Genomic DNA, 12,307 nt, shown 5'->3' with positions numbered 1-12,307 from the left:
TGCTGCGAAGCGTCCCACTTCACAGCCCTGCCCGCCTGACGTAATTGGCAGAAACGTCGTGTTTTTGTTTATGTGAGACCCCGGACCCCGCCCCTCATAAAGTGAGTGGCAGTCTGCTTCTCCAATGACCACCTCTAGTTGCGGAAATTAGTATCTCCTTATCAGAATCCTTCCCGGGCCCCGTTGGAATTCATCTGTGGCTGACCACAGAACACTGAGGCATTTCACCAAAAGTGAGTTTCCATCAGCGGAGCAGTTCCGAAAACAGTCATTCGGGTGTGCTGCCCATATGGACATGAAGCTCTAATCCAGTTTTCTGTTTCCGACTGCAGTTCCCCGTTTCTCCGGTAACACACAAAATGAATCGATCCGAACCGATTCCCATACGTCGGGACCGCTCTTTTGACAGTGTGATCAACCGCCTGCTCCGGATGAGGTCGCAGAACCATGAAAGCTTTCGCGCTGCCATGTACAATTTCCTGATCGCCGCAGGAGTGGCGGCATTTGTGGCTGTGTGCTTCATTCTTGGGCCCTTCGTCCGTCCATTGCTATGGGCTTTCCTCATGGGGGCGGTGCTTTTCCCATTCAAGCGACGTTTGGCGGAGAGCGTAAACAGTTGGTTTCAGCGCTTGGAGGTGCGCGACTCCAATGTACTCGTCTCGATCTGCCTATCGCCGCTGGAAGCCACAGAGCATTGTGGGAGGCTGCTGATCGGGTGGCTCTGCGAGCACTGGCAACTCCTTCTGGCCGGATGCGGAGTGGCCGGGTGCATTAAGCTGCTGGTTCTATATGCTCCGAAGGGTTTTCTGTTGGCCCTCTGGCATTGGATCACCTTTTCCCATGGCTTGTTCGTCCAAATTATTGGATTTCTCAACGTATACGTGGTAAGTACCTTGTCCATTTATCTATGGTGAATTATCAAAAAATTCGTAGAAAACCAGTTAATACATAAACGAACGAAATAACACAACTTTTTAAACTGATTTGCTCCTTAGCTAATTTCCTTGATTGTGGTCTATTTGAGCTGCGTCCACTTCTTCTGGAAGCCAGAGAACAGTGCCCACTTTGTGGTCGCCGGACAGTCCATGTGGATAGCTGTGGCAGGCTATCTAAGTAGCTTTCTTGGTGCCCTTCAGGTGCCGGTATTTCTACTGGTTATGGCCTATGTAACAGCATCTACGGCATATCATCTGCAAACTCTTGATGATTCCGGCTCCTATTTCCACCGCCTACAGAAGTTGTTCGACAAGAATGATTTTGAACGGTCGTTAAGCAATTTTAGCATTTGTGGGAGGCCAGGCAATGAACCCCTGAGTCCGGGCCTGCAGTCGGATGTGGAGGACATATCGTTAAGTGACACTGTCGACTCGACGGACACTTTCGATGTCAAGCCCGGAACGGAGACTCCCAGTCACCAGAGCGATACGTTCTTTAAGCTCCTGTTTTATGCCTGTCTGGGTACATTCCTCTATCGCAACGTGTGGATGTTTATCCTAGCGGCAATCCCAGTATTACTGCATCTTATTTACACTATAGGAGCGTATACGGGTATTACCCAGTTTGCTTGCAACAAAATCAGCGAAGTGTACGCAGCGCTGCGGGTGAGTTTTACTGAAAATTCTTAAATCATAAATTTTTAATTTTCATAAGCATTGCAGTACTGGGCAATCGAACACCATTCTGCGGTATTGCCACTATGTCTGCCTGGTGTCCTGGAACTCAACTATAAAATCAACACTATTGTGCGGGACTCACTAAAGGCCTCCGTTGAATCAGTTACCTCCATCCTAATGATCATCCTCATGCTTCTCATCATCGTGTTTCTAAGCGTGTTCTTCTGCGTGAACATTTACTCGGAGACGATTGAGGTGGCTTACTTGGGCAAGGATTTAATTAACAAGACGATCACAGATCGGCCTGAGCTAATTGACATCTTGCCTGCCAACATGCAATCGTCCATCGAGGATGCTCTAGATAACGCACACCATTATGGTCGCCGTAAGATTGAAACCTACATAGACGACTGGCTGGCAGACGCCGATAAGGTGCACGCCACCAAGTTGAAGGAGCAGATCCTCGAAGTGTGGGACCGGCTTATCCAGTATTGGATTGATTTCAATAAGGCTGGTTCATCGTACGGACCGCGTGTGCCAACGGATGCGCTGAAAAGCACATTTGGCGAAATCGTCGACAATCCAGGTAAGCCCATGTTCCCATCTCTATGGCTTCTTTCGATTTTCTTTTTTCCCGTTTTACTAATAAATTCGTTGAGATTATTTTCGGGGTTTTCGCATGGGTTTCCGGTCTTTCGTTAAGTTTTTGCTCCCTTCATCCATCTCGTAACACTCGTTTGCGTCTACGAAATAACTCATACTGTGTGCATCTGCTAACCGACGGCTGTTTATTTAACCAAGGACATTTTAAAGAGCTAGTTTTAGTGGCAAAACAGGGCATTATCGGCTGGGCGCAGAGCAATACGCAGACGATCCTTGAGGTAGCAGAGTCGTTGTGGCACATCATCCGGACCAACATGTCTATGATAATGGGCGTGACCGGGGAGATTCTATCACTTGTGCTTTCGGGTGGACAAGCGTGCATTGAGTTCATTTTAGATATGGTGAGTGTAAATAAATAACAATTGAATACATTAAATTACCTTAGAATAGTAATGTTTTATTATGAATACCAACTAACGAGATAATCACACCTCCTTCAGATTGTATTCTTTACTGCCCTGTTCTACCTGCTGTCGAGCAGCCAGGAAAAGTACGCGCCCCTACAGATCACCAAGTACCTGGGCTATTCCAGTTCGGGTATCAAAATCGCCGATGCCCTGGAGAACTCTATTACCGTAGTCCTAGTCTCAATGTTCAGGTGCTCTACCTTTACGGGCTTGTTCACCTGGTTGGTCCATACCGTTTTTGGGGCCCGGATAGTGTTCCTGCCGTCCGCCTTGGCAGCTATGTTGGCTGCTGCTCCATTCTTAGGCAGCTACTGGTGTGCGGTGCCAGCCTTTTTAGAGCTTTGGCTGGCTCAGGACCGCTTCTATGCAGGACTTATATTGTTCCTGCTTCAGTTCTTCGTGCCATCATCTTTTGAAACTGCTATATATGCGGACCTCAAAGGGTTAGTACTATTTTTTTAGATGAAAGTAATTCATTTTCTCCCGTCATCATTTTGCTGACATTCCAGTGGTGGTCATCCCTACCTCAACGGCCTGGCCATAGCAGGCGGAATGTATTGGATCGGCTGGCAAGGAGCTATTTTTGGACCCCTGATGCTTTGCTTCTTCATCGGTCTGTTCGAGGTGGCCACTCTAGCCATGCGCAGTCATCAAGAGCCCAGGTAACAGAATTTTTTAGTCAAATTTTATAAATTGGTTTGATTTGCATGCAAAGTATGGACTACATCAGACTTTTTGGGCAGGGATTAAAGTGAGTGATTTTGCGGTATGCTTAGATAAGTTTGAAACATTTTTATACCCTTCAAGAGGGTATATTGACTTCAGTCAAAAATTTGCAAAGTTACCATGTCCGTCCGTTTCTACGTTAGTAGTTTCTCTGAAACTGTTTCAAAGTTATCTTTTTATTGCAGGAGTGGTCCGAATCGAACGACTATATTATAAAGCTGCCACAGGAACAGTCGGTGCCATGGAAAATAAATCTTAGGCTCGTTTTGTTCGTGCACAAGTTAATATCCCCGTTACTCATAGAGTAAAAGGTTGTCCTAGATTCGATGAAAAAAATGTAACAGGCAGAAGGAAGCGTTTCCGACCACATAAAGTAATATATTTTTGATCATATGTCTTGAGACGCTTTGATATTTATTCACATATTTCACTAGCTGAGTAACTGGTATCAGATAGTCGGGGAACTCGACTATAGCGTTCTCTTTTGTTTTTTTGTATATAATTACTGCAAGGATATATAAGCTCCTGCTTAAGGAAGCTGGCTTCGTTTCTTTACATATCTTTTTAATGTCAATCCTCTACTGAATTTCAGGAATAGTACGGATGAGGAGCGGACCACGTGAGTTGGCTTGGGCCAGAAACTACGAATTTCCTTTAAATACTCGAACTGCGAACTAATATAAGCTGTGTGGCCAAATACCTGACAATCAAAATGAGATTGGCCCGAATATCATACCCTAGATTTATGCTGGAGTTTCCTTGATTAATCTCCTTAATCTTTAAACTTACCGCTTTACGACATTTGGTTTTTATTAGTACTAAACTTTTTAAGTATTGAATATTCCGTCTATCCAGCAAGCGCTCCCTAATATAACTTCTATCGATCATATTGTTCTTACATACAAAATGTACCTCGAATTGTTTGTAGTCGTGTAACATTCTCAAAGCCTTTAAGTACCGATACCGTGCTCGCTACTAATTGCTTACTGTACAATTGTGATTTGTTTAATCTTAGATACAAAAGTGCTGCAAATATATTTCTGTACTAAAACACCTCTGCTGAATACAAGCTTTTCTGAATTTAAAAGTTGTTTTCCAGGTCGAACGCTCAAAGGGTCAACGACAGCTCAATAAAAACGAACGATAATACAAATGGAAAGTCTGCCGAAGGGGGAAAACCTGTTGAGCTGAAAATCGTAACGAAAACCAAGACATTTCAACTGTTGAATACCAAAGAAAACCAGTAAAGAATTTGGATATAAATAATTTAGGATAACAACATTTTATATGTGTGTAATGACGAAAATACGAATAAGAGTAATTAACGATAATTAAAAGTTTGGAATAACTTTTACAAAATAAATTGTTGCTTGTCAATACGACACAAAGTAATGTAATGCAAAAAAATATACTGCCTACAATATGTCGCTTAGCTCGTGTACTGATTCTTGAAGGTAAACTCAGGGTGCCTTTCCACTCTATAAACGAAATAAAAATAGCTATAAAATAGAGAGATTTAGGTTAAGACATAATTTCATACCCGTGGAAGAATGCAAAGTCACAAATTCTAATATTCTTGTCCAGGCTTGACAACTTGGCCACCTCCTCGGCAGTCAATTCGAAGTCGAAGAGATTTAGATTTTGCTTAAGGCGAGCGGGATTCGTGCTCTTGGGAATGGCGGATACCCCAGTGTCGATAATCCAGCGGAGTAGGACCTGCGCTGGCGTCTTGCCATGGGTTGCGGCAATTTCCTTCACCTCAGGGATGTCCATCAGGTCAGGCAGATCCCTCACGATACCCTTGTCAGCATTAAACTTGGCGATCCCTTTGGATCCCAGCGGGGAGTAGGCAGTTACGGTTACGTTTTCGGACTTGCAGAAGTCGACCAGATCTCGCTGCTGTAAATAAACGTGGTGCTCGATTTGGTTGTTGGCCGGCCGGATCTTGCAGTTCTTCAACAGACGGGCCACCTGATCCTTGCTAAAGTTGGATACCCCAATGGACTTGGTGAGACCCTTCTCCACCAGGGCCTCCATAGCAACCCAGGTGGCAGCGTGGTCCGTGGTAACGTCGACCTCCATCAGGCCATCCTTGTCAAGCTGAAAGTTAATGCTCGAGATGTAAATACGACTTGGAAGTAAATTCCGCAGCACAGCTACCTTAAAGCTTCCGTCCTCGTTAATATTAATGGTGAAGGGGGTGTGCACTAAATATAAGTCCACATAATCGAGTTGTAAATCTTCCAGCGACTTTTTGATTGTTGGCTCTACTTCATGGGGGCGATTGGCTAAAACAAGCATTAAATGTTAATATTATTTTGCAATAACTAGACAATGAAAGCTTTCACACCTCCATCAAAATTATATATAAATTAATCATTAGTATATAAAAATTAATAAGTTTCATCCATCATATCAAAGAGTCACATAGTGATAATAAGAATATTTTAAAATTAAAAATATGAACGTTGGATATGTTATGTTGGTGTTTTGGAAAAATGTTAATCGTCTTATCTTATCAGATGATTTCTAGAACATTGGTAACTATGGTGAAATGTTTTTGTGGGAGTCTATGACTCTGTGTTTTTTGGAAGTATTTTTTTCTTCTACAAGATAGGAGTTAATAATACATATATGTATATTTTACATTTTTAATGGACTTGGATCCAACTTTTAAATGTACAGAAATGTATGTTACTTACAAATGGGTGGCAACTTGGTCACAATGAACAGCTCCTCCCGCTTGACTTTTCCGGCGTCCAGCCAACGCTTGAGAACTCTTCCGATGGCTTTCTCATTGCCGTAAACTGGTGCCGTGTCTATGTGGCGATACCCAGCTTCCAAAGCCGCGTCGATGGCGGTTTCAATTTCCTCATCAGATGCCTGCAGTGTAATGAACAAAATGTGGTTTAGTGGTTTTGAATATATATTGGTGATAGTATTTATATTCTCTATACTGGGTTTTTATTCTCCGGTAACCAGTGAAAGTCCAGCCCACTAGGGCATATATGTACATCTGAATGGAGGTTTATTGTTTGTCTTTTAAAACCGGTCTAAAGTCCCCAGCACAAACCAATTTGTTGATTGCATCGGAATTTTCAAGAGATTTAAATGACGTGTCAGCGATTTGTCGAGTCGTTAATCAGTTAAAACAATAGCGTTAAGATTTGAATATCCACTATCCAATAACCACTTACAAATGATTTTTCAAATTACAGAATACAGAATCGTGATAATAACTACCTGCCAGGTGCCGATGCCAATCACGGGCATCTTCTCTCCATTGTTGAACGTTAAGAACTTGGTGTTGACCATTTCGTATTGATCTTTAATAACTTCTACAATCAAGCAGACTTGGGTAATATATTTAATGGAAAAGCTGCTGCACAACCTGTTGCTTCGAGGATAGGACTGAAATTAAACGAGAAGTTACGACCCAATCACCGGCCCCCTTATCATCGTCCAGTCCAAAGAGATTTTGCCCTTTTCAAAGCGCGGTCTTACTAGTCGATATTTTTTTTTACAAAACAATCGAATTAAAAATTAGGTTTATTTCTCTTATATTGTTCAAAGCTAGTTCAATATAGTTTAAATTAAGATCTACACACATTCTGATAAAAATATGCACAATAAAAACGAAATTGATATGGATAAAAACTTATTTATTTCGTTTAACTTATATTGAAATAAGTTCATCCATCGCATTGAATTTTAGTTAGATTTAATTTTATAACATTAGAACCAAATACTGTCCAAACGTGCATAAGAAAAATACAATTTCGTTTAGTTTTAAACAAATTTAAGCTTATAAAGAATATCTAATCTACCACGATGGAGAAGTTGGTGAATGTGAATTCTGTAAGTTCAACAGTCTCACTGAAAATGCATTTGTCGATTCGACTGGTGGGGCTGCCGGTGTGCTTTAGCCAGAGGCGCCTGTAAAAGAATCACTGGATAAGCAAACTTTAAATAGAAAAAATCACTCACATGGACTCAAAGGAATGTCGATGTGCTTGAATCTCGCCCTTCACTGTATTCTCGTTGGTGTTTTTGCACCAACCCCGGACTCCAAGTTTTTGAGCTCTTCGCAAGGTGTACTACCACATTGGAATTGGATTATGAATGGAAGATTACATATACATATACCTTGTTAATATAAGGAGTGTGATGATCCAAGCAAGTTCTTACCATTCGAAATGAAACGCCTGTGGGTGCAAGATCACTATTATTATGACTACCCGACTTGTGGATATCCTACCTTGCACAATCCCGAACACTTCGAATTCGCAGCTAAGGACCGGCTCATCGCTTCTATCCGATGTTACTCTTTTTTGGAACTCTGTGTGCGAAATTCTTTTGGGATCATCGCTGTTTTTTTGGGATGGTGCACCTTTATCGGATGAAGAAGGAGGAAGGGTTACCCGCCTACGCCTACCCTCAGTCTGTGTTTCATTGGAGGTCATTTTACAAATCGTATATATAACATATTTGGAGCGGTAAGCTGTCAAAACCCGATAAGTCGATAGGCATTAGGTGATTTGTAGTTTTGTATGGGTCACCCTGAATTTTAACGGTTTTATAAATAGTAAATTTTAGTAAAATTACTAGAATCAACAAAAAATTAAAAGTTTCTTTAATACTATCAACAAATGAATCATTTAGCTATTTGTTGAAAATTTCAAAAGCGATCTTTGAGCAGTTTATTTTAGATCTAGCTTTTTTAATTAGCCTTTTTATAATCGTAGATCGACCTGATAAGTATAGTCTGGGCTATCGGGGCATCTAAGAGTCACCCTGTGCTCAAGGCGGTTCGTTGGAACCAGTTCCGACCTGGCTTTGAACAAAACAAAATCATCCAGACAAAATAGTGAAGAACAAATATTACGCAGATACTACTTCATCGCACTATGCATACCCTGTACGCGCTTCTGAAGAACAAGCTGAGCGATGTGCATCCCCTACACAACATTGATATGACGCGGGATGTGGCCTACTTGAAGGCGGTGGTGACCAAGGAGATGCAGTTGCAATTCGACGCCAGCGAGTTGGGTGAGTGACCCTCCGATTCAGGCTGTTGTCCATTGTCGTTATTGTGTCAAGTCATCTGCTGCGCACTTGCAGAGATCATCCACCATGGACGCGTGCTAGAGGACGCGGACACCCTCAACCGAATGCTGCAGCCCAACTCCGTGATCCACTGTTTTCAGAAAATTAAACGTTACTCGCCGTACGTGCCGCCATCCGCGACAGAGATCAACACCAAACACATCCAGGAGCTGTTTTCGTTGACCTCACACCTGCAAATCAGCGTAACCTCGCGGTTCAACATTCTGCAGAAGATACTCGCCGAGTATCCGGAATTCCGGAGAAATCTAGGTGCGCAGGCTCTTATCCGCGACTCCGTACTGTTTAACATGCTGCACGAGCCGGAGGTCGTCCAGAACCTGGTTAAAGATTATCCCCTCATCTGCGAGGCGGCTCCTTTCATTGTGGACACAATTCGCAAGGAGCTAGCCAGGAATAGCTCGGCCACGCAGTGTAACTAAATCCCTATTCTTACTTATTTTGTATATCTTATACAGCGTTTCTTCCCTTTTAGTCCAAGAGCAGGCTGCCTCGGAGTCCACCACTTCGTCAGAGGAGGAAAACTCCCTGGGAGCAGGCAGCAGCAGCAGTGGTGGAAGCAGCAGCACAGCCGTGGCAGCTGCCGCGGCCGCCAATCGGCGTGATGAGATGGCTAACATCCGTCAGATTAGCCGCCAGCAACTAGCTAACGCTTTGGCCAACGTGACCTCGTTTAATTCTCTGTCGAATATTGCACAGAGAAACGCGGACGAGGCCCTGCAGGGTGATGAAAGACCAAGAACCACCTCAGCTCCATTAACAGGCGTTGGAGCAGCTGGAACCGCCGCAGGAAGCAGCAGTGGAGCCGTTAGCAGCGGCTCCATATCTTCAGAGTTGTTCCGCAACGAGCTGGCCCGCGCTTTTCAGTCCCTGGCGCAGAATCAACCTGCGCCAGTGGAGAACATGGAGGTGGAATCCGGAGGAGGAGCGGTCCCAGAGCTAGTAGCCACAGCACCAGTTGATGATGTAGATGACGAAGACGATGGTGTTGACGACAGCGATGTCCTGCCACGCTGCTATCGCCGTCATCGGTTCACTGAACAACTGCGTACCATGGCCGCCATGGGCTTTATTAATCACACCCAGAACGTTAATTATCTAGAACTTTCCGATGGGAATGTGGAACACGCTATTAATCTGCTTATGTTGGGCATGAATTAATAGGGATCGGTATTGACTAAATAGCCAACTTAATGTGCTTACTTTACGGACTTATATTTATTCTGCTGCTGAGGATTCTGAAGCATTAAACTTCCAACTTAAGCAAGGAATATCTCGCGAGAACTTGAAATAATTAAATATACATTTAGAGAAGTCATCTTGGTAAGCTGATTGGGTGGGGACTGGGGAGTTTGGGCATGGGGGTAAAAGCTGGCCGTACAAAAGGATTCCACTAAATTATACTAGTTGATTAGATAGTCCAGTGCCTTGTCCTTATTATTATTGAACTTGAGAAGCGCCGCCGAGATTTTCGATTCATCAAACCCGAGGTCCAGAAGTTCTCCCAGTGGAATAAGGTGTTCGATAATCTGAAAAAAGTCAAATTTCAGACTAAAGGCTTTTGCAAGTGTCCGAAAAGGCGTTACCTTTTTATCATCGATACCGCACAGGCTAACCACCTTTGCCACCCGTTCCAGAGGGAAACCCATAGTACTAATACGTTGAGCCAACTTCTGTGCCGGACCAGCCAGCTCCCTAAAGGAGTTTCTGTCCACCACCAACTCCGCCGTTGGCTGCTGCTCCGCGTTGTGACTGTGCAGGCGGGTGCGACGCTTCTCCGCCTGCTGCAGCTCTGTCTTCAGTTCCCTCAGGATGTCAGGCACACTCCTTGACTTCATGGCCACCTCGTCCTCCGACTGGCTGAGCGCAAGCATGGAGGAAGGCGCTGGAGGAGCCCTAAAATGGTTGGGAGTCCCAAATCCATTGACTTGGTAGTTGCTAAACTGTTGGTAAGAATGCAGCTGCGGGGAGTAGAAGGGCTGGTGGCTATAGCCCTGCATGTGGTATACCTGCAAAATAATAAATAGCCCATGTTTTAAATCAGAACGTCTGTAGAAATATTTGCTATATTTTAAGTGAAATATTGGGAATGGGATTAATATTTAAAAAGTTCAAATAATGTTTTACTACTCTGTAGTACTATTTGAATCAAGAAATAGCCCCACCACCGAATTTTGATGAACTATTTATGATAAGGAATCTATCTGAAAAGTGCTAAAAAATCAACCCAATTAAATGGTATACTTCGCGTGAACGAACAATATCCGCTTTTATTACAATTAAATGAGTAATGTGGTTTCGATAATAAGAGTACAAGGGAGTTCCAATAGAAACAAGATAACATTTTAGTGCTCTTTAACTGTGTCCCACCTGGAAGTGTTCCGGTTTATGCAGCGGTTGCTTGCCGGAAGCGCTGTACATGGGCGTTGGGTATAGAGCCGTGGCTGGAATGCTTGGCTCGCTCTTGTCCTCATTATCATCACAGTGAACATGGAAATTGACGCTGTCAAGCGTCGCTTTGGTCTCCGCCAGTGTAGTCATTGCTAGCTCTACCGAAGCTGGCACTTCCTTGCTGGATGGCTCCTCCTTGGAATGATCTTCATGCTGATGATCCTGCTGCTGATGCTCCTCTTGCTGCTGCTGTTGATCTCTGCGCTTCTCCAGCTGTGTCTGGTGCAGCACCTGAGCTAGTATGTCCAGATCGTTAATGGTCTTCAGCTCGATATTGTCGAAAGGAGTGGAGTTCATATTGTATTCAAAGTCAGCGTAGTTTAGGGAGCTATTCCGCTTGTGAAGCGTCTGCGGACTGACCACTGGAGTGGTGCTCAAGATGGTGGGCTGCAAGATATTGTGAAAATTGCACACACTTATTGACTTTGGTTCGTCGGAAGAGTCGCGTGACTCAGCGGTGATTGGAGGTGGCTGCAGTTCCTCTTCCCTCCGTTCAGGCTCGTCCGTCTTATGCTCCTCCTCGTCCTCATCCGATGACAAATCGTCCGCATTAGGATAATCAACTGCTCCTAGCATCTCCTTCTGCCTCGCCTCCAGCGCCCGTTGGCGTTCCTCCTTGCGGCGCTCCTGGCGACTGGCTCGCTCCTCGCGCTGCTGGCGACGTAGCTGGCGCCATCGTTGTGCCTGACTCACCACAGCCCGCTCCAGCTGACAGTCATACTGGTAATCCGGATGATCCGTGTAGAAACCTACTCGGAATTGCGACAGCCGATTGAGGGTCGCCTGCGGCAGGTGGAACACGGCAGGCGGTGGTTTGTAGCGCTCGACTATCTTAACCGGGACATCTTCCATGTTATGCTAGCGCATTCACCACGAATTTTGTTAATTAAGATGCTACTACGCGTTTTTTCTCTCTGTCCTCTTTTGTTGTTCGCCGAGCAGCAGCGATAGGCGACTGGCTTGTCATCGGTTACTGCTGATTCGCTAATTTCTACCAATGTTGGTTATCGCTTTTTTTAAGGTTCTCAATTAATTAGGTGTATTCTGGTTTGGTTGCGAGTCGGACACCAGCTGATTTTAAATCTTATAAATAAATAATTTGCGTAAATAAAATGCGGAATATATTCATAATTTGTATAGATTATGTTACACAACATAAGATTAAAAATTTGAATACAATTAGCCACGATAAATACGTTTATTGTTACCAAGGGTGTATGAATTTATTAAATGCATGGGGAGTAGTTTCTTATGAAATGCTTTAGAAAACCTAATTTGCAATATTGCAGGGTATTAAAATCATGCATATATTAAAGACCAGAA

General features: G+C 43.8%; 5 protein-coding genes across 7 annotated transcripts; 2 read left to right on the top strand and 3 right to left on the bottom strand.

The window, feature by feature from the left end:
* The first annotated feature begins 23 nt into the window (after nucleotides 1–23).
* Nucleotides 24–4,462, top strand: LOC6535980 (transmembrane protein 245). 3 transcript variants are annotated; one of them, XM_039375884.2, is made up of 9 exons: nucleotides 24–101; nucleotides 152–233; nucleotides 333–884; nucleotides 996–1,601; nucleotides 1,659–2,199; nucleotides 2,415–2,617; nucleotides 2,717–3,126; nucleotides 3,193–3,345; nucleotides 4,002–4,462. In XM_039375884.2, exons 3-9 carry the CDS (start codon nucleotides 360–362, stop codon nucleotides 4,030–4,032), a joined length of 2,469 nt encoding a protein of 822 aa, XP_039231818.1. In that variant the 5' UTR covers nucleotides 24–101; nucleotides 152–233; nucleotides 333–359; the 3' UTR covers nucleotides 4,033–4,462. The 3 variants fall into 3 exon arrangements, with proteins under 3 accessions (XP_039231818.1, XP_015047489.2, XP_002096595.3); XM_015192003.3 differs by having other exon boundaries at nucleotides 39–233; nucleotides 2,439–2,617; XM_002096559.4 differs by having other exon boundaries at nucleotides 39–233; nucleotides 2,427–2,617.
* Nucleotides 4,463–4,675: 213 nt separating this feature from the next.
* Nucleotides 4,676–6,851, bottom strand: LOC6535979 (aldo-keto reductase family 1 member A1). The gene is made up of 5 exons (XM_002096558.4): nucleotides 6,653–6,851; nucleotides 6,112–6,292; nucleotides 5,570–5,697; nucleotides 4,950–5,509; nucleotides 4,676–4,887 (listed from the first exon to the last, which is right to left on the bottom strand). Exons 1-5 carry the CDS (start codon nucleotides 6,722–6,724, stop codon nucleotides 4,839–4,841), a joined length of 990 nt encoding a protein of 329 aa, XP_002096594.1. The 5' UTR covers nucleotides 6,725–6,851; the 3' UTR covers nucleotides 4,676–4,838.
* A 205-nt stretch (nucleotides 6,852–7,056) lies between these two features.
* Nucleotides 7,057–7,935, bottom strand: LOC6535978 (acylphosphatase-2). Its single transcript, XM_002096557.4, has 4 exons — nucleotides 7,668–7,935; nucleotides 7,598–7,614; nucleotides 7,397–7,506; nucleotides 7,057–7,345 (listed from the first exon to the last, which is right to left on the bottom strand). The coding sequence occupies exons 1-4, from the start codon at nucleotides 7,870–7,872 to the stop codon at nucleotides 7,228–7,230; spliced, it is 450 nt and encodes a 149-aa protein (XP_002096593.1). The 5' UTR covers nucleotides 7,873–7,935; the 3' UTR covers nucleotides 7,057–7,227.
* Nucleotides 7,936–8,220: 285 nt separating this feature from the next.
* LOC6535977 lies at nucleotides 8,221–9,847 on the top strand. Its single transcript, XM_002096556.3, has 3 exons — nucleotides 8,221–8,458; nucleotides 8,531–8,947; nucleotides 9,009–9,847. Exons 1-3 carry the CDS (start codon nucleotides 8,317–8,319, stop codon nucleotides 9,692–9,694), a joined length of 1,245 nt encoding a protein of 414 aa, XP_002096592.1. The 5' UTR covers nucleotides 8,221–8,316; the 3' UTR covers nucleotides 9,695–9,847.
* On the bottom strand, nucleotides 9,733–11,952 carry LOC6535976 (transcription factor SPT20 homolog). The gene is made up of 3 exons (XM_002096555.3): nucleotides 10,904–11,952; nucleotides 10,120–10,542; nucleotides 9,733–10,062 (listed from the first exon to the last, which is right to left on the bottom strand). Exons 1-3 carry the CDS (start codon nucleotides 11,834–11,836, stop codon nucleotides 9,937–9,939), a joined length of 1,482 nt encoding a protein of 493 aa, XP_002096591.1. The 5' UTR covers nucleotides 11,837–11,952; the 3' UTR covers nucleotides 9,733–9,936.
* Nucleotides 11,953–12,307: the final 355 nt, after the last annotated feature.

Source organism: Drosophila yakuba, chromosome 3R (assembly GCF_016746365.2).
Source record: "Drosophila yakuba strain Tai18E2 chromosome 3R, Prin_Dyak_Tai18E2_2.1, whole genome shotgun sequence".
NCBI classification, from domain to species: Eukaryota; Metazoa; Arthropoda; class Insecta; order Diptera; family Drosophilidae; genus Drosophila; species Drosophila yakuba.
The sequence above is the reverse complement of the archived record's forward strand: the minus strand, read 5'-3'. Positions and strand labels throughout refer to the sequence as shown.

What these genes read in the sequence shown, in the direction of transcription:
- LOC6535980 (XM_039375884.2), top strand. Translation starts at nt 360, where the DNA reads ATGAATCGATCCGAACCGATTCCCATACGTCGGGACCGCTCTTTTGAC. An exon ending in CGAAATCGTCGACAATCCAG is followed by an intron (nt 2,200 to 2,414) that starts GTAAGCCCATGT and finishes TATTTAACCAAG; the next exon opens with GACATTTTAAAGAGCTAGTT. An exon ending in CGCAGTCATCAAGAGCCCAG is followed by an intron (nt 3,346 to 4,001) that starts GTAACAGAATTT and finishes ACTGAATTTCAG; the next exon opens with GAATAGTACGGATGAGGAGC.
- LOC6535979 (XM_002096558.4), bottom strand. Translation starts at nt 6,724, where the DNA reads ATGGTCAACACCAAGTTCTTAACGTTCAACAATGGAGAGAAGATGCCC. An exon ending in TTGGCATCGGCACCTGGCAG is followed by an intron (nt 6,293 to 6,652) that starts GTAGTTATTATC and finishes ATTACACTGCAG; the next exon opens with GCATCTGATGAGGAAATTGA. An exon ending in GACCAAGTTGCCACCCATTT is followed by an intron (nt 5,698 to 6,111) that starts GTAAGTAACATA and finishes TGCTTGTTTTAG; the next exon opens with CCAATCGCCCCCATGAAGTA.
- LOC6535978 (XM_002096557.4), bottom strand. Translation starts at nt 7,872, where the DNA reads ATGACCTCCAATGAAACACAGACTGAGGGTAGGCGTAGGCGGGTAACC. An exon ending in CGACATTCCTTTGAGTCCAT is followed by an intron (nt 7,346 to 7,396) that starts GTGAGTGATTTT and finishes ATTCTTTTACAG; the next exon opens with GCGCCTCTGGCTAAAGCACA.
- LOC6535977 (XM_002096556.3), top strand. Translation starts at nt 8,317, where the DNA reads ATGCATACCCTGTACGCGCTTCTGAAGAACAAGCTGAGCGATGTGCAT. An exon ending in ATTCGACGCCAGCGAGTTGG is followed by an intron (nt 8,459 to 8,530) that starts GTGAGTGACCCT and finishes GCGCACTTGCAG; the next exon opens with AGATCATCCACCATGGACGC. An exon ending in GAATAGCTCGGCCACGCAGT is followed by an intron (nt 8,948 to 9,008) that starts GTAACTAAATCC and finishes CTTCCCTTTTAG; the next exon opens with TCCAAGAGCAGGCTGCCTCG.
- LOC6535976 (XM_002096555.3), bottom strand. Translation starts at nt 11,836, where the DNA reads ATGGAAGATGTCCCGGTTAAGATAGTCGAGCGCTACAAACCACCGCCT. An exon ending in ATAAACCGGAACACTTCCAG is followed by an intron (nt 10,543 to 10,903) that starts GTGGGACACAGT and finishes ATTATTTTGCAG; the next exon opens with GTATACCACATGCAGGGCTA. An exon ending in GCGGTATCGATGATAAAAAG is followed by an intron (nt 10,063 to 10,119) that starts GTAACGCCTTTT and finishes GACTTTTTTCAG; the next exon opens with ATTATCGAACACCTTATTCC.